General features: G+C 41.4%; 2 protein-coding genes across 4 annotated transcripts in view; both read right to left on the bottom strand.

Moving 5' to 3' along the window:
• LOC148003328 (putative sperm motility kinase W) overlaps window positions 1–20,197 on the bottom strand; it is a 37,253-nt gene that overhangs the window by 4,497 nt on the left and 12,559 nt on the right. For 2 of the 3 annotated variants that reach the window (XM_087568092.1, XM_087568093.1), the window contains 4 exons: window positions 19,465–19,620; window positions 18,880–19,339; window positions 17,501–17,738; window positions 16,807–16,950 (listed from right to left, as the gene is read on the bottom strand). The gene's annotated coding sequence lies outside the window, so the exon portion shown is untranslated. Of the gene's footprint in view, window positions 1–16,633; window positions 16,951–17,500; window positions 17,739–18,879; window positions 19,340–19,464; window positions 19,621–20,197 lie in introns of those variants that run through there. The other variant, XM_087568091.1, reaches the window with a different exon arrangement.
• Window positions 4,630–20,158, bottom strand: LOC148003329 (uncharacterized). The gene is made up of 3 exons (XM_087569126.1): window positions 19,984–20,158; window positions 17,656–17,738; window positions 4,630–5,515 (listed from the first exon to the last, which is right to left on the bottom strand). The coding sequence occupies exons 1-3, from the start codon at window positions 20,156–20,158 to the stop codon at window positions 5,048–5,050; spliced, it is 726 nt and encodes a 241-aa protein (XP_087425252.1). The 3' UTR covers window positions 4,630–5,047.

Genomic DNA, 20,197 nt, shown 5'->3' with positions numbered 1-20,197 from the left:
AGTTAAATCAGGAACAGATAAACCAGTTAAACAACCCCATAACTCCTAAGGAAATAGAAGCACTCATTAAAGGTCTCCCAACCAAAAAGAGCCCAGGTCCAGACGGGTTTAGTGCAGAATTCTATCAGACCTTCATAGAAGACCTCGTACCAATATTATCCAAACTATTCCACAAAATTGAAACACATGGAGCATTACCAAATTCCTTCTATGAAGCCACAATTACTCTTATACCTAAACCACACAAACACCCAACAAAGAAAGAGAACTTCAGACCAATTTCCCTTATGAATATCGACACAAAAATACTCAATAATATTCTGGCAAACAGAATCCAAGAGCACATCAAAACAATCATCCACCATGATCAAGTAGGCTTCATCCCAGGCATGCAGGGATGGTTTAATATACGGAAAACCATCAACGTGATCCATTACATAAACAAACTGAAAGAACAAAACCACATGATCATTTCATTAGATGCTGAGAAAGCATTTGACAAAATACAACACCCCTTCATGATAAAAGTCCTGGAATGAATAGAAATTCAAGGCCCATACCTAAACATAGTAAAAGCCATATACAGCAAACCAGTTGCTAACATTAAACTAAATGGAGAGAAACTTGAAGCAATCCCACTAAAATCAGGGACTAGACAAGGCTGCCCACTCTCTCCCTACTTATTCAATATAGTTCTTGAAGTTCTAGCCGAGCAATCAGACAACAAAAGGAGGTCAAGGGGATACAGATCGGAAAAGAAGAAGTCAAAATATCACTATTTGCAGATGATATGATAGTATATTTAAGTGATCCCAAAAGTTCCACCAGAGAACTACTAAAGCTGATAAACAACTTCAGCAAAGTGGCTGGGTATAAAATTAACTCAAATAAATCAGTAGCCTTCCTCTACACAAAAGAGAAACAAGCCGAGAAAGAAATTAGGGAAACGACACCCTTCATAATAGAACCAAATAATATAAAGTACCTCGCTGTGACTTTAACCAAGCAAGTAAAAGATCTGTACAATAAGAACTTCAAGACTCTGAAGAAGGAAATTGAAGGAGTCCTCAGAAGATGGAAAGATCTCCCGTGCTGATGGATTGGCAGGATTAATATAGTAAAAATGGCCATTTTACCAAAAGCGATCTACAGATTCAATGCAATCCCCATCAAAATACCAATCCAATTCTTCAAAGAGTTAGACAGAACACTTTGCAAATTCATTGGAATAACAAAAAACCCAGGGTAGCTAAAGCTATCCTCAACAATAAAAGGACATCAGGGGGAATCACTATCCCTGAACTCAAGCAGTATTACAGAGCAATAGTGATAAAAACTGCATGGTACTGGTACAGAGACAGACAGATAGACCAATGGAACAGAATTGAAGACCCAGAAATGAACCCACACACCTATGGGCACTTGATTTTTGACAAAGGAGCCAAAACCATCAAATGGAAAAAAGATAGCATTTTCAGCAAATTGTGCTGGTTCAACTGGAGGTCAACATGCAGAAGAATGCAGATCAATCCATGCTTATCACCCTGTACAAAGCTTAAGTCCAAGTGGATCAAGGACCTCCACATCAAACCAGATACACTCAAACTAATAGAAGAAAAACTAGGGCAGCATCTCGAACACATGGCACTGGAAAAAATTTCCTGAACAAAACACCAATGGCTTATGCTCTAAGATCAAGAATCAACAAATGGGATCTCATGAAACTGCAAAGCTTCTGTAAGGCAAAGGACACTGTGGTTAGGACAAAACGGCAACCAACAGATTGGGAAAAGATCTTTACCAATCCTACAACAGATAGAGGCCTTATATCCAACATATACAAAGAACTCAAGAAGTTAGACCGCAGGGAGACAAATAACCCTATTAAAAAATGGGGTTCAGAGCTAAACAAAGAATTCACAGCTGAGGAATGCCGAATGGCTGAGAAACACCTAAAGAAATGTTCAACATCTTTAGTCATAAGGGAAATGCAAATCAAAACAACCCTGAGGTTTCACCTCACACCAGTGAGAATGGCTAAGATCAAAAACTCAGGTGACAGCAGATGCTGGCGAGAATGTGGAGAAAGAGGAACACTCCTCCATTGTTGGTGGGATTGCAGACTGGTACAACCATTCTGGAAATCAGTCTGGAGGTTCCTCAGAAATTTGGACATTGAACTGCCTGAGGATCCAGCTATACCTCTCTTGGGCATATACCCAAAATATGCCCCAACATATAAAAAAGTCACATACTCCACTATGTTCATCGCAGCCTTATTTATAATAGCCAGAAGCTGGAAAGAACCCAGATGCCTTTCAACAGAGGAATGGATACAGAAAATGTGGTACATCTACACAATGGAATATTACTCAGCTATCAAAAACAACGGCTTTATGAAATTCGTAGGCAAATGGTTGGAACTGGAAAATATCATCTTGCGTGAGGTAACTCAATCACAGAAAAACACACATGATATGCACTCATTGATAAGTGGCTATTAGCCCAAATGCTTGAAATACCCTAGATGCCTAGAACAAATGAAACTCAAGACGAATGATCAAAATGTGAATGCTTCACTCCTTCTTTAAAAGGGGAACAAGAATACCCTTGGCAGGGAATAGAGAGGCAAAGATTAAAACAGACACAGAAGGAACACCCATTCAGAGCCTGCCCCACATGTGGCCCATACATATACAGCCATCCAATTAGACAAGATGGATGAAGCAAAGAAGTGCAGGCCGACAGGAGCCGGATGTAGATCGCTCCTGAGAGACACAGCCAGAATACAGCAAACACAGAGGCATATGCCAGCAGCAAACCACTGAATTGAGACTAGGACCCCCGTTGAAGGAATCAGAGAAAGAACTGGAAGAGCTTGAAGGGGCTCGAGACCCTATATGTACAACAATGCCAAGCAACCAGAGCTTCTAGGGACTAAGCCACTACCTAAAGACTATACATGGACTGACCTTGGACTCTGACCTCATAGGTAGCAGTGAATATCCTAGTAAGAGCACCAGTGGAAGGGGAAGCCCTGGGTCCTGCTAGGACTGAACCCCCAGTGAACTAGATTGTTGGGGGGAGGGCGGCAATGGGGGGAGGATTGGGAGGGGAACACCCATAAGGAAGGGGAGGGGGGAGGGGGATGTTTGCCCGGAAACCGGGAAAGGGAATAACACTCGAAATGTATATAAGAAATACTCAAGTTAATAAAAAAAAGTTAAAAAAAAACATTCTGATGTTTATATGGGCACAGGGGATATGGTGTATAGGAAATATGGCATTGTGTGTTTTTCTTGTATTGAAAAATAGATGTTTTTAAATACAGTTTGTTCTGATTAGTTTTCCTTCTTCTTATTCCTGCCCATACCACCTTGCATCTGGATTCTTATTCTTCTGTCTCTCATTTAAAAACAAACAGCTACTTAAGGAATAATAATAAAGTAAAAAAAATGACGAAATAAATAAAAGCAAACAAATTTGAACACAAAATACAAACAAACAAGAATTAAATCCAAAGGAAAAACAAAAGAAATGCATATGGGAAGAGACACACACATGTTCCCTCACACATAGGAATCTCATTAAACCCACAAACCCGAAACCACATTATATACACAAAGGAACACTAAGGTTTAAAAGATTCAATATCGTGACGCAGAGACGCTCCAAAGATGCATATGAATTTGGTTTTTTGTATTTTGTTGTTGTTTTCGGTTATTTCTTTTTTTGTTGTGTGCTTGTTTGTTTGTTTGTTTGTTGACCATCTATTGCTAAGCACTGGGATTTCAGTGAACCTCTCCTGGAGAAAACTAGATTTTTATTTTTAAGAGACTATCAATTAGAGATTGTTTCTGGGACAAGAATGTGTTCACTTCTCTCAGCTCTAGGATCCCTCCTAGTACAGTTAATGCCAGTCTTGTGCGTGCTGTCACAATCCCGGTGAGTTCATATGTGTCCTAGCCCTGATGTGTCTAGAATGTCGTGACTTTTCTGTGTCCTCCATCCCCTCTGGTTTGTACAGTCAATCTGTCTTCTCTTCTGTAGTGTACCCTGAGTCCTGAGGGGAGGCATTTCATACTTGGCTCTCCTTCTTCATGCTGCTTCTTATCTCAAATGACTATGTCCTTTGCTGTTCAGAAGATTTTAAATTTCATTTTCTTCCATTTATTAATTTTTCGGTTTTTTTTCCTTTTTGATCTTGCAAGCTGTTATTTCTCTGACCAAAAGAATGCAGCTAATGGAATTTATGACTAACATTCAGGCATGTACCTCTACCTGAATCTGTGTTAGTTTTAAACTGGCCTAAATCGTTATTTCTTTAGGCACATCTGTGAACGTTTTGTATCCTGATATACGAAGTAAGTTAACTTCTTCCGGTGGTTGTCTGGTGGTAAAAATAATGTTCATGAACTAGGTTCCTTTTTGACTAAAGCTCTTTTGATTCTCTCACTTCCTGTTCTACCTTGAGACCATATTTTCAATTTGACATTTAAGTAAGTCACAGTATAGGGCAGAGGGACAACCTAAGAAGGTGGATTATATGAACCCTCCATAGCACTTTTTTTTCAGCTCTAAGTCAAACTTGAAAGAAAGCTCACAGTTCATCAGTGCCAGGGTATTTTCCCCACTGCCAATTATTCTCACATAAACATCGCCCTAAAAATTTTCAGAAATAAAGCCATACAAATCGAGATTCACCCTACATGGTCCCACTATCCAACTCTAGAAAGCAGTTCCACTGTCCAAATTCTATAAAGTCCTTAAGGGACCTTGAGAAAGCGCCGTCCCATACACAGCAATACGCGTCTCATACTTGCATTTATCTAAATTATTACCGCACAGTTAGCTTAAAAAACACAACCAAATACACGTGACTCTCAACTCCCATACATAAAAATTGGTCTTTGCTCATTCTCAGGTGACAATATGTCCCAAGATGATGAAGAGATTTGGGAGTTAATCCCCCATAGCCATTTCTTCAACCGCCTCAGCAGCAGCTCTTCCCACCTTGAACTACTTTTCCGAAGAGGTAACGCTGAGATCAGTCAGAAAGGCTTTCTGAGAAGACAGGTTTGGACTTCTGGATCTGCTCCAGTCGATTTAAGATGAACTGGCTTGTATCAATGAAGCGTTCAACGCAGTTCACAAAACAGGCCTCAGCCTGACTGTCCAACTTAGGCCCAGGCTTATCCATGCCCTTCTCCCAGCAAAGTTCTGTCATCTGGTGCGTTAGCTCCTGGAAGCACTGTTTCTGCGTCTCCACCTCGATGAAATGCTGCAGCTGAGGGTCCACGGCGCCCAAAGCCGAGCCTAACAGGATGAAGAGGACTCCATCCCCACACGACCACGTGGGCCGAAGCAAGCACAGAACTGACTTGCCGACCTTCGCGTGTCTGGGTCTAATTTTTAGTTTTAATGTTTGTGCTACAAAGGTCTTCTTCAGAAGGTTCTTTCCTATGCCAGAACATTCAAGATTTTCTCCTATTTTCTCTTGTACTGGGTTCAGGTTCTTAAAAAATTGTTATTTAGATTGCAACAGGATGGGAGATAAGATTCACATGCCATTCTTCTACCTGTGGATACAGGTTAACCAGCACCATTTGTTGAAGATGCTGCTTTTGGACAATGTGACTTATTGGCTTCATCACCTAAAATTAAGTGAATTATAGGAGTCATTTCCATATAGATCAGTTATGGTCCAATGATAGGTGAGTTCGTTTTTATACCCACACCATGCTGTTTTTGTTATTTTATCTCTGAAATCTGAGATGGTTATACTACAAGCAATTTACTTTGTACAGTTTAGACTGGTTTCGGTGATCCTGGGTCTTTTATGTTTCCATTTGATATCTAATTTTTTTCGAATATTGTGAAGAATTCCACGGCAATTTCAATGACTATTTTCTTGACTCTATATATTGCTTTTGCTAGAATGGCTATTTTCACCATTTTAATTATACCAGTCCATGAGCATAGAAAGGTCCATCTTCTAGTGTCTTTAATTCTTTTTAGGAGTCTTAAAGTTTGCATTGCACAAGTCTGTTATTTCCTTGATTAGATATATTCTACATTGGTGTTTATACTTTCCCTACATCCTCTCCTGGAATGTTTGTCATTTATATATAAGAAAGTGTGCTGAATAGTTTACGTCACTGTTAAACCAGCTATGGCTGTCTGAAAAAAGGGAAGCCTCAATTATTATAATTTTTATGTATATATCTATACATTTGTATATTTATATATAACTTATTTATATATAATATAATTTTTATGTACTTATATATAATATAGATTATATATAATTTACTGTCTGTGGTTAATATTCAGATGGTACTTATATATTCAAGAATATATGTATATAAATTAATACATACACACATATATATGTACGTGTGTGTATGTATGTATGTACACATTGGGATGGAAAAAATCAAAGTATCACTACTTGCAGATGATAGTATGCATACGCAACACTGAAAATACTACCAGAGATCTTTTACAGCTGATAAATAAGCTGTAAAACATTTCAGAAAAGTGGCTGGAAACTAAATTAACTCAAAAAAAATATCAATAGCCCTTGTTTCAACAAATGATAGGCTATTCACTCAAGTGATTTGCATGAACTTGAACATTCCCAACCTGTTGGACCTTGACATAGGGTTAGTTTCCTAGGTTTTCAATTTAGCATTTGGTGTTTCACATTTATTGACTGGATTTCTTGACAATATTGGTTTTAGTTTTGAAATATGGCTGTATGTTCTATCCCTTCATTGACTAAGACTTGCCAGTTATCAGTCTCACAGCTTTGGGAGAGTTGGCTTTGTAATTACTTACTTTAAACTGGTAAGGTATGTATGTCCAGACTGAGGAATCTGATCATGATTTCAAGATCCAGCCTTCCCGATCCCAGCACTGTAGTCATATTCACCTGCTGTTTCATTTCCCAACCCATTTCACGTGACCATTTGTCCCTAGGCATAAATATGACCAGAGGTAAACCAAAGTGATAATTGTGTTTGTGGAAAGGCCTGGCTGCAGTAAAACTTTCTATACTGCCATGTTTGTCCTTGGCCATGACATTTAATTACATGATATAATTAAGATGGTGAAAATAGCCATTCTAGCAAAAGCAATATATAGATTCAAGGAAATCATCATTGAAATTGCAGTGGAATTCTTCACAATTTAACAATGCTGTGTGTATGCTATGTCCTTTGCCAATTTGTGCCCAAGGAATGATCCATGTGTTCCCAGTGAAGACCCCTGGACCATAAAGAATGCTCTTCTTTACTGTATCATTGGCTATGGGGTAAAGCATCTCTACCCTCATTAAAGATTTTATCATCTTGGTAATCCAATGCGTTGTCAGACACTTGGAGGATTTCAGTGTGTAGAGTGTTTACTTGGTTAGACAGTAAGGGTAACATTTGTTTGATTAAAAGACTGTTAACGCACCTCTTTCCTTAGGTTTATGGACAACTGAAATATTTGTGGGTCACTGCTATTAGCTCTTTAGATTTCTGCATCCATCTGCTAATTTCCCTGGCTATAATACAAGACTATTTGGATCCATTTGTTCTTCTAAAATCTGTTGCCTGGTTTTATTATTCAGATTGTAAGTGTTCCACTGATTCTTTTCTCTCTCAGTGTTGTGTGAATTTGTTTCTTTTGTGGGTGAGCAGGATAGAGAAGCGATACACAGGGACAGTGATGCTAGGAAAGATCCTCCTTTCAGGCAAAGAGTCTTTAGTAATGAGGCCCACTCTGGGGCACTCTGAAGCAGACAATTTCTGATTATTTTTGCTCTCATCAAATAGAAGAAGTCTCCATAGACTAAATGTTTCTTTTTTTTTTCTAATCTTTCTAATTCGGAGCTGGGGACCGAACCCAGGGCTTTACACTTGCTAGGCAAGCGCTCTACCACTGAGCCAAATCCCCAACCCCAGACTGAATGTTTCTAATGGAAGAAGAATCCCTGTGTCACTAGGTTCACATGAGACCTATGCTACATAACAGAGGGTGGGGCTGGAAAATGGCTACTTGCAGGGCTGCCTGTGTCTCTGGAAGGGTTGTGTGACTGTGTGACAGCAATGAATCTGCCTTGAATCCTAGGTAATACAGATAGAGTGGAGATGAGTAGTAGCTGTCTTGTCTAAGGGTGGATGTATTGATGACTATTCTGTTTTGTGTGTGTGATAAAAGTTCATAAACATGGGGTAGAAGCATGGCAGTTAGCTGTAGCAGCCATCTTGGAGCATCACAAATAAAGACTAGGCTTGGCTCCCTCAAGGAGACTCCAAGTGATGAGCTTCTGCTGCCATGGCTACACAATATAATGTTCCATAAACTGTCTAACAACTGGTGTACATGTGTCCAAATGCACTAGATAGTGGGAGAAATTACACATTCAAAACCATACTGGTTGTTTTAAATTATCTCAGATGTTTAAACATTTGATTTCTAGTGTGTGTTTTTGTGGAGCACAGGAAGATGGAGTTCCTTAGCTAAAGGAACTGCGTCACTAGGTGATAGAGAACATCTAATGCAGTGTGACTTTGGCCACAGAACTACACCATGTATTGAACAAGATGCTCACAGCAGTATGGCTTCTGTGTCTCTTCAAAGCCTATGCACAACCAAAACCTTCCTTCTTAGACGTGATTCTGGCCTGAGATTTGGTACAGCCATGAGAAAAATAACCAGGGCACCGGGTGTAGCACAGAACCTGAGGAAAAACACTGTCAGTTCTGACAAGCCATCATTGGTTGGTTGCTTGAGATGTCATAACAAGAAGGAATAATGAAGAATGCTAGCAACAAGTCAATACTAGGCACTGCCTGCAGATTCCTCCTCTCCTTGTATCCTGGAGTAGCTCCTGATGCCTACAGAGCAGTTGGACTGAAAATTCATCCTGATGACTTGGAATCTCCAGTCTACTGAGTTTGGTCCTTGGATTGTTGGTTTTGTTTCCAGAAGTTTAAATATGATATTCTATGTTTCTAATGTATATTATTGGGTTTTGTCTGAGTTTTGATTTGTCTATGTCTTATCTCTTAATTATTAGGCAAATTCTGATTTGAAAACTCATTTGGTTACTCTTTTTAATTTGGTTTCTATTTCCTCCTCTAAAAATATGTAGAAGTTATGTCTGGTTCAACTTCCTAGCCCCATGTTCTCAGAAATAAAACTCAGACTTAAATACTTTGTCCATACAGCTAGTCTCAGCTCTGAATAAATCATAACTAAAATATCCTATATATTTTATCCTACATTCCACCACATGACTGGTTACGTGGACTCAGGCACCATGCATCCATCTCCTCACATCTTTCTGGCAAATCTCACAGGCCTAGCTTAATCCCCGAATATTTTCTCCTCCATGATGTCTCTCCTCTCATTTCCTGACTAAGCCATAGGTCACAAGCTACTTGACAAGTGATGCATATATATAATACATAAGACATTCTCTCTATACACATGTGTTGCTAAACACTGACAAATTGATTTCCAGAGTGGTTGTACAAGTTTGCACTCCAATATAAAACCACATACACAAAATCTAATAGAACAGAAAGTGGGGGAAAGCCCTGAACAAAATGGTACAGGAGACAACTTCCTGAACAGAACATCCATGGCTAAGGCACTAAGATCAACAATAAGTGGGACTTCCTGAAACTGAAAAACTTCAACAAGACAAAGGAAATCGTCAAAAGGATAAAATATCAGGCTACAGAATGGGAAAATATTGCCCTAAACCCCATATCTGATAGAGGGCTGCTGTCCAAAATATATAAGTAAATCAAGAAATGCAACAACACAAAACCAAATAATGTAGGTAAAAATAAGGTGCGTATCTAAATAGACAATTCTCAGCGAAGGAATCTCTAATGGCATGGCTGCAAAGCACTTAAAGAAATGTTCAACACCTGAAGATATCAGGTAAATGCAAATCAAAACAACTCAGAGATTTTTTTACAATATCTGTCAGAATTGGTAAGATCAAAGACACAAATGACAGCTCATGCTACCGAGGATGTGGACCAAGGGAAACACTCCATTACTGCTAAACGGATGGAAAGTTATATAGTCACTTGGGAAATAAATACGGCAGATTCTCAGAAAACGTGGAATCGATCTACGTCAAGAACCAGGTGTAGTAATCCTGGGCATATATCCAAAGGACACCAAACCTCAAGGACACTTGTTCAAGTATATTCATTGCATTTTTATTCATAAGCCAGGAACTGGAAACAACGTAGATTTCCTCAACCAAAGAATGGATAAAGAAAATGTGGTGCATTTATAAAATGGAGTATTACTCAGCTGGTAAAAATGATAACATCATGAAGTCTATCAACAAAAGGATGTGAGTAAAAGGATGTAAATGCAGTACCCCAGATACAGAGAGCCAAAAATTGTATGTATTCACCTGTAAATGGATATTTTCTGTACATAAAGGATAACCATGCTATGACCCACAGACCTTAAATGCTAATCAGCACAGAGGACTCAGTGGAGGACAAGCATATCTCACTGTGAAAGAGAAACCAAACAGATGATGTCACTGTTGGAGATGTCACAGGTGAAGAGAGAGGGGCCTGGATAGGATTGGGGGTTAAGGATAGGACCAGGTGGGACAGGTTTGGGTCAGAAAAGGGAGAGAGTACTGAGAGGGACAACAGGAATGGAAGAGAGACACATCTCCAGGACAAACTAGAAAGCTAGGGCAATGGAAACTTTAAGGAATCAATGATGGTGACTCTAGCAAGACTATTAGCAATAAGGGAATATCAAGACTGAAGTGACCATCTCCTGTAGCCAAGGAAGACTTCCAGTGGAGGTATTGGGACACCAACCTTCCCACTACATCTCCAACCTACAATTTATCTTGCCTACTAAATGTGCTGGGGTAATGGTGGTTTACAAAAATGTATAACTGGCCAACCAATGAGAACCATGCCATGAGATGGAATCCATCCCTGACATTGCCTGGAAAGCCAGGAACCTGCCTTGGCAGACTGATACCCACAGGAGGCTCGCCCTTTTTTGAAGAAAAACAAAGGAGGAGTGAAAGGAGGACCAAGAGGGGAAACTTTAATCATGACCTAAAACAAAAAGAGAGAGAGAGAGAGAGAGAGAAACCCTCACCCTGTCTTTCTGTTTGTCAAGAAACTTGTCAAGACTTGCAATTATTTTCCATCATTACATTTATCTCAAGATTTCTATTTATCTATTCAGTGTTATGCTAAATACCTGTATCTTAGCACTCAGGAGGTAAGGGAGTAGGATTCAAACACTGAGATTTCTGTTAGAATAGTCCTAGTATAATTTGTATTTCTTATAGACACCAATTAATGTGGGGTAAACGATTTTATTTGGCTTACTTGTTTTGATCAAAGTCCATCATTTATGGAGGTGGGGAGAGGAATTTATGCAGCAAGAGAGCCAGAAAACAAAGAGGAAAACTGCCTACTGCCTTGTTCTTTACGCCTTCCTTGCGCGCGCACACACACACACACACACACACACACACACACACACACACACACACACCCCTCAGGTCCAACTTAAAGAGGTGGAGTCACCAACAGTAGGCTGGACTCTCCACATCATTAATCAAAAACAATTTGTCTTGTAGCCTTCTACCAACTGTAAATTCAAGCCTAGTTTCAGATGTTCAACTCCTTAAAGCTCTTTGTTTCTGAGCCATATTTCTGGGTAAATGGATGGATAAGGGAAACATATTGAGTCTGAGAACACATTTCTAGATAGACAATTACCACAAGGTTGTTTTTAAATACACACCAACTTCATTAGAATAACAAACATCCAATTTACAAGACCATGAACCCAGCACTGCCTGGGAAGTGTCATATCACATGACTATTCTGATGGCACCTGGTCACACTGAGGGTCACAGGAAAACCTCATCATAGCTGCTGCAAGACCACACTTCTAAGTGACAGTCAAGGCTGCACACAGACTTGTTTTGAAGCTTCTGCCGTGGAAAGGATGAATGAGGAGAGCAGAGACTTCCTTTTCCATTTAATAACAAACACGTCTGCGAGAGAGCTGTATGGGAACTCGCTTCCATTTCTGCAACACGGGGAGGGAAAGAAGGGATGACAGGGGTCCAGGACACTAGCACTAGCAGGCTGCTCTGGTGAGACTCTGAGCTCCCTTCTCACTCTGCAGGTGGTAATAGGTATCTTTCCTGGCAGCTGCAGCAGGGGAAGAAGGGGTCATCCAAGCACTACCTTTCTTGAAGCTGTGTTTTTTTAACTTATTTTTACAATACAGATTTTATTCCTGTCCCAGCCCACCCCATATTCCTCGACTGTTCCACATCCCATACCATCTCACCACCCTACCCCATGTCTCCACAAGGATGTCCTCACCCCACCCACCCCACCAGACCTCTAAACTTCCTGGGGCCTCCACTCTCTCAAGGATTAGGTGAATTTTCTCTGACTGAACCCAGATCTGGGGGGGGGCCTCCGCTGTATATGTGTTGGCGTCCTCATCTCGGCTGTTGGAGGCTGCCTGGATGATGATCCACTGTCTGAGAGATCTAGGGCGTATAGGTTAATGGAGACTGCTGATCCTCCTACAGGGTGGTCCTCCTCCTCAGCTTCCTCCAGCTTCTCCCTAATTCAACAACAGGGATCAGCAGCTTCTGTTCATTGGTTGGGTGCACATATCTGCATTTGACTCTCTCAGCTCTTTCTTGGGTCTTTTGGAGGGGGGTCAAGATAAGTCCCTTCTTGTGAAAGCCCCATAGCCTCAGGAATGGTGTTAGGTCTTGGGCACTCCCCTTGAGCTGCATCCCGCTTTGGGCCTGTATCATTTGTGCTCATAGAACAGGGCTCGCTTAGAGCTCCCCAAATTGACAAATTTTGGGCAACAATCTCTATCTTTCTCCAGAATGATACACTGTTTACAAGAGTAGGCAACAAAGAATTCAGAACCTTCAATGATCACACAACAGCCTGGTTAAATACAAAGTCACACTCATCACATATACAAACGAGGGTGCAGGGCTACACATAGGAATCACAGATCACACATTTGCCATCCTATTTTTCACACAGTCTTCTGAAAGCTACACAAGCCTGCTTGTGGCAGAAAAATCTGGATGTTTAGCCATAACTCTTTTCCAAGCTTGTGGCCCCAGAAGATCTTTATATCCTCTGTTCCTAATCCTTAGATGTGAATATAAGACATGGAGGGAGACACAGTTAAGGGGTTAACTAGAAGGACTTGACACCTATTCTTATTTTTGAGCTTTTGCTGGAGGGAAAAGGTTACCAAGCAGGACTCAATACCTAGGTTCCTGTTTGCTTTGGGACTTTAACTGTAGGGAAGAAGGCTCTTAGCAAGAGCTGAACCTTAACTCTATATGTGTATTGTGGCTTTGGCTGCATGTGAATGCCATGTAGAACCAGACACAGGCATGTATTGTATGAGGCTTTTAGTTACAGGTAGGAGACACATAATTGAACCTACATCTAAACATGTGTGGAGAATTAGTTGATTGGGAAGATATCAGTAACTGAAACCCAGCTCATGTGTATGTGTATTCATACCTAACAGGCCAAAAAATGTAGCCATGTGTATATCTGTGTGCATACATGGAGCTTTGTCCCTAGCACAACACAACAGGTTGCCATGACAGCATGCTTAACTCTGTATAGGAATCTATGCATCTGTGCTTCTGTTCTATTTCTGTCTCCCTCCCTCCCATGCCATCTCTTTTCAATCTCCTGGGGTGTGTGTGTGTGTGTGTGTGTGTGTGTGTGTGTGTGTGTGTGCGTACATGAATGCATGTGTGCATGTTCCTAGTGTGGCTCTAGGGACAGGTATACATGTATCTGAACATGTGAGGATTTGTAAAAGAAGATGTTACTGTGAGGATCTGAACCATAGCTGCGTAAGAGAGCCTTTGGTTGTAGGGAGGTATACCGAGCAGACCCTAGCACCAAGGGTGTGTGTGTGGATGCATGGATGTGACTTTGACTATAGGGAATAAGAAATTACCAGGACCCTATACCTAGAAGTGTTATGGAGATCTTTGTCTATAGGGCAATATCTTGAATGACATGAAAGTCAATTTAGGGCTCTGAATGGGGTTAGATACCTAGCAGAACCAGCTACCTAGCCATGTGTTCAGAGACCTAAATTGACTTTCACATTATTCAAGATATTGCCATATACACAAACATCCACATCCCTAGGTATGAGGTCCTGGTAAGTCCTTATTACCTACAGTAAAAGTGACATACACTCATGTACACACACAACACACACACACACACACACACACACACACACACACATACACACCCATAGTGCAAGGATCTGCTGGGTATACCTCCCTAAAGTCACAGGTTCTCTACACACACTGGCAAACATCCATTTCACTGCTTTCCAAGGATCGATGTCTTCCATGATATCAGGTTCCAAGAAAAACTGACTAAATCACCTCACATTCACAGATGTAATCCAAAGTGCATTACAATCCACAACAGCAGACTTTAGGTTCATATTCACTGCAGGTGAAAACACCACACCAAACTCTTTATAACCCCTCACAATACACACACACTCTCTCTCTCTCTCTCTCTCTCTCTCTCTCTCTCTCTCTCTCTCTCTCTCTCTCTCTCTCTGTTCCATATAACATCATAATTACCACCTGTGCTCCATACATACTATTCATAAGTCACTGCTGGACAGCACCCTGGTCCCCTGCACAGACCAGTATATCTCAGGTCCCTACTGCTGGAACTCAATGCACATTACTGTGTTCATAAGACACTACAGAACATCTTGCTGATGCTCTGGAAATCAATCATTTCAGTATCAGGAACTTCTACCACTATCTTACTAGATACCCTCAATCCTACTGCCAAACCCACTCAGGCACTGCTATTTATCAGGTCCACTAGATAATCCATCCCCTGCCACCGTAGCTTGGTTTCAGGTTTCACTGGACACCTTGTTGAGCCCTTATGCACTACTGTGTATCAAATTGTTCAATCCTGCAGTCTTGAGACTTAAGTATGAGATGGTTCGTATCAGCAATGCTAGACACAGAGGATAGATAGTACATGGGGCTTTTTACTGGAGGTGTCCTGATGACTCTAGTACATTTGGGGGTGTCATGGGTGGGGACATCTGTCTAGCACAATTACTTGCATGGGTGTTGGAGCACAGCAGCTGAGGACAACATATCTGGCAGGTCCTGAATCCTACTGGTGTATGTTGACTACAGTGGTAGGAGAGGGTCATATAGAACAGGCACCTAGTAGTGGGTGTAGTGGCTATGTCAGAGGACAAGTGTGAGGGCAAGGTGAAATATATAGAAGTATATATGATACGGGGGAAGCAAGTGTTCCCAGGTCCTGACACCTAGCAATGCAGAGGCATGTGGAATGGACAGCACAGGTTGGTCCCTGGCATGGATTGAGCAGCAGCAGCTGGCTGAGATGTTTCATGTGGGTGATATGTAGCAGCATATCTGAATCAGTGGACACTTGCAGCTCTGACCTTCCTGTTCTCCATGAGCAACAGCAAGACACACCAGGTCCAAAGAGTCCTATATGTTTCCCATCTTAAACCTCTTCCCTCTATTGGCTTCGGGTATTTGAGAGCCAAAATGGTGCTGACTGTCAGAGCTGGAATTAATCACCAAGGCTTAAATAGTGATCATTTTTTACTTCTACCCCTTCTGCTTATGCAGTAATTATTAGAGTTGCATGGATGGAAGAGAGTGTATGTTAAAGCACTTCTACCTGTTAATCTCTAGGTAGTACAGGGATGTGTTGTCTCCTGGGGTGTGTTAGGAGTCAGGTTCCTTGTAGGTGCCCTAGGGAAGCTTTTGCTCCAGCCATTGTCTGGTTCTCGATTTTCTTAAGGATTTCGTTTGCACAGTTCATCTTCTACATTTTCTCTCTGATCATCCTACTTAGGAGACAAATTCATATATGCCTCTTATTTAACATGTATATAAACATTATATTGTGTGCATTTGGAGACACATGTAACTTTGTTGACTGTGTTCTGTTTTTCAATGGGTTTTCTAATATTTGCTTTAACACAATTCTACATTTTTTGAGGGCAGCTCACTTTTTTGTGCCTTGATTTCCCTGGTTGCCTTTGACAAAATTAGCTGGCCTGATTTAGGTGGGTCTATTGCTAGACTATGTGCTCAGTCATATCTGTCCAGTCTCTGTTCTTTTTCTGGAGCACTTCCTCTAACTCTGAGACAATGTGGGAAGGGATGGAATGAGAAGGGCCGGGTAGGGAGGAATCTCGTCTTCATTCTGTCAGATCTTCTAGGTTTAGGACCAGCTGTTTGTTCCATTTGGTGTTTGGCCATCGAAGTGGTTTTGCTGAGCATATAGATGATGTATAAAAAGGATGTATGCAGTGCTGCTGAGACTACATGTCTCAGGGTGGTGTGGTGCCCAAAGGAGGCTCCCTCTTTCTCTGAAAAGAAGGTAGATGGAGCAATGAGAGGAATGATATGTAAGGCCCTGACTGGGAGCACAGGAAAGAAGGTGGCTGTGATCAAAGTGTAAAGTGTATAAAAAATGAACTGTTGAAGAAAAGAACAGTGACTAGGCAGGCATAAGGGTTCAGGTCAATTTGTATTTCTCTCAGCCATGTGTGAAAGTGTTCTGAATACCAATTCAAAGCTAATTTTGGAATTGTACTGAAACACTTTAGTACTTTTTGACTGTGAATATTATCTACCCAACACCACTAAGACATGGCCCAACAGAACGCCCTCAATTTCACCATCTTCCTGTAAGTGGTCCTTGGGTCCATGGCACTGGCCTTCTCAGGAGATCCAGTCTAGACAACAGACATGGAGGCACATTCACTTGCTCAGGCTCTGCGGAGACACATACTTCATCTGCTCAGGAGTGATTCCTTGAATATCTGTGAGAATAGAGAAGCATAGGTGACAGTTGTTCACAGCCAAAATGCAAACTATCTAAGATGGGCAGTGAATCGGCTATATCTACCCAGTGGGTGGTTTCACGAAGAGATCCTCCTGTAGAGTGCCCAGATATGGTTGGAAATGTGGAGTGGTTGTGTGTAGTTGGATGGTAGAAGGGAAAACATTTCATTGTCTTCCACAGCATGTCCTCCTGGTGTTGTGTGCAGCCTCTGAGCTCCTCTAGATCTCAGGCAATGACATGATACTCATTCATGACAAGTGTAGGTGGCAGATGCTCTCCCCAGCCAGTGTCATAGTAATGTGTGCCACATCCTGAGGCAGGAATTTTCTGGGTACATGTTTCAAGATGTGGACAGACATCTATCTACTAGAGAAGGCTCATTGAAGATACATGATGATGTTGCCAGAAACATTCACTGTCCTACCTAAGACCTGTGACTATTGAGATCACACAGCCTGTTCATTTTGGGTGGACTTCAGTACCCAATGAAGCAGGGATAATGTTTATTTTCCCCTTATGTGACTTACGTGAGAAAGAACTCAATGGTTCTCTTCAGGAAATAATGTTTTCAGGGACTGGTCTGGCTTGTTTGCCTGCATCTGTCCCATAAACAGGAACTAGGAGAAAGGAATTAAGCAGTTTCCCAACATTCTATGTGGATTGGACACTGCATTTCCTATACCATCTTCTTTAACAATTTCCTAGATGAGTCAGAATGCAAGGACGATGAAAGGATCTTTGACCACAGATCTTGTTCAGCAGAACCTGCAGATTAGAGAAGACAGAACATGGCCAGTGACTGTAGTGTACACAGTAAGACTACAAGGAAGTCAGTGTGCTTGTGGTCATTATGTCTGAGTCAAATATCTGGTTGGGTTTCTATAGTATACGAGCCAAACAGACATTGTCCAAAAGAGCAAGCTACAGAGCATCTCTGGGACTCAGTTTTCTTCTCTGGGAGATGAGTATTACTGGCCTGTAATGTCATGTTTGGGTAGGTCCTGGTTGAAATAGCTTGTATTGACTACACCTGTCCAGGTGTCTCTCTCACGCAGGCTGTGTGGAAAGGAAGGTGCTGAGTCTGTAAGCTTGGCCCTAAAGAGCTGACTTCTCTTCTCTCAGGTAACAGGGAGCAACGTGCTCCCTCTAGTGGCTGCAACACAAAATGTCCACTTTATACTCTTCTGGTCTCTTGGGCATCAACTCTGCACTGGGAAATTCACATACTTGGAATCAATGGCAAATGGTAGGGCCAAACATTCATTTCTGCTGTCTCTCCTGGGATTTCGTGACATGGCTACCTTACTAATGTCTTTTTTGCTCTGGTCTGGCTTTCCATAAGGTGCATCAGTATTGAAGACTACATTAGTGGTCACTAAAAGCAGACCAGCTATGGGCGAAGCAAAAAATGACCAATTGCCTCTTGGCTATCTTCTTCTGAATGATCCCCGAATGGAGACCCTTACTTAAGTCTTGAGAAGTCGCAGACCCCAGACACAGAAAGACCATTTTGGATGTATACACAAAGGCAAAGTTTATTATGGAGATCTACTAAGGAGATCTCTGGGCCGACACGTATCCCATGCAGGAGACAGAGGTGTTGACCCTGAGTGGCTGGGACAAATTTTAAAGAAAATATAATGAAAAAATTATATGAAGATGATATAGGAAGAAAACTCCACATAACCAGCCTCATTTATGAAATTTTGACATTTTTCAGAGACAGATAAAGATCAGGAGGACTGTGCTGTGTGTCACAAGCTTTCCCCAAGGACAGAAATGGCTTGTTTTCACTCAATAGAAGTTTGGTGGTTAGGAACCTGAACATAAATGACAAAGCTCTAAGGATATGGAATAGGACGGGGTCTCCCTAACATGTTCGACAATTCTTATGTGGAGAGTTTACCTGTCCCATCACAGACGTTCCATGAGGTGGTGTACAGAGCTTTGGGTGATGCAGAACTCAGATTCTTACATCCCAATCTCCACATTAGCCTGCCAGGATCACCACGTTTCAGTGGTTTAAAACTCAATCCAAAGTAGTTTGACAAGCAAAGACAGCACTGTGGGACCCATGAAATCCAAACTAGTCATGAAAGTCAGCAACTGATCAGACTGTATCTTGGTGTTGAATCAGGAGAACAAGAGTCTTTCCTTTACCATAGATGACCATGAAGTGAAAGCTGTGCTTTCAATAATAAATGACGGGTACCAGTTGTCTCAGTGACCCTCCTTGTGTCTTCATCTATGACCACTTGGCTCAGATGGAAAGAATTCTGTCGACCAGACTGGCTAGGCAGTCTACAGTATCCCGAGTTGTCACGTTGAGGTCATGTGACTTATGCCCAGAATGCAGCTAAGGGATCCTGTGAAAGCAGGCAAGGTAAGAGAGTCACTCTCTGAGGCCTATATCCAAATGGTGTCATGCATGACACACAAGCCCTATCCCACTGGCTTCTCTCCACAGAAGTATTCTAGACTGAATTCTCACCATCAGGTGTCCACTCCCATGGGAACATAGACTTCTATTCTGAAGGTTACATTTGAGGTTGGTTTGCTCACTGTTCCTAGTCGACCCTGGATGTCAGTGCCTCCAGCTCAATTCCTGGTCATGCACAAATGATGAAAGCTCAGGACTGGAATGGTTCTACATGGAAAGATTACAAGAATTTATTATTGCTGCTGTACCCATGTACAATCCTAGCATACAAGATGCAGTGCCATGGAAGATCTCACTGAGTTTTAGAGCCACCAATTCTACATTATGATTTACAGAACAAAAAAAAATGCTATGTACTAAGTTCTTGTCTCAAAAAATAAAAACTAAATGTTAGGACAAGAAATTTCACTGTCCCCTTTAAAGAATTAAAAAGAAGCCCATCCATTCAACAGCTCTAGCTTCCCTGATGTGTAATAGAAACACAAGCTGACCCTGGTTGATCCCATGAAAGTCAAAATTACTCTCAACCACTATGAACTCAGCTTTCTGTTCTGTTGACACAGGACTCACCAGATGATACAGATTCTAGGAAGTATTGACAGCCAAACTTCCCATCATCCTGTTGGGAAGAAGATTTGACCAATGCTGTCAATGTGCCCAGGGACAGCTGGGCAGAATGGAAGCTGGATGCCAAGTATAAAGGAGCAGGCAGTTCCTGCCTTACCACAGCTCTGTCGTCCCTCATGTCCCCATTGGTTGTCAGTAAACAGTCAACAATTTCCCT

The sequence above is a fragment of the Rattus norvegicus genome, chromosome 9 (genome assembly GCF_021556685.1).
Source record: "Rattus norvegicus strain SHRSP/BbbUtx chromosome 9, alternate assembly SHRSP_T2T, whole genome shotgun sequence".
NCBI lineage: Eukaryota > Metazoa > Chordata > Mammalia > Rodentia > Muridae > Rattus > Rattus norvegicus.
Note: the sequence above shows the minus strand (reverse complement) of the source record. Positions and strands in the feature narration are given on the sequence as shown.

What these genes read in the sequence shown, in the direction of transcription:
- LOC148003329 (XM_087569126.1), bottom strand. Translation starts at nt 20,158, where the DNA reads ATGAGGGACGACAGAGCTGTGGTAAGGCAGGAACTGCCTGCTCCTTTA. An exon ending in CCTAGAATCTGTATCATCTG is followed by an intron (nt 17,739 to 19,983) that starts GTGAGTCCTGTG and finishes TCTAATCTGCAG; the next exon opens with GTTCTGCTGAACAAGATCTG. An exon ending in GGAAATTGTTAAAGAAGATG is followed by an intron (nt 5,516 to 17,655) that starts GTATAGGAAATG and finishes CAATTTTTTAAG; the next exon opens with AACCTGAACCCAGTACAAGA.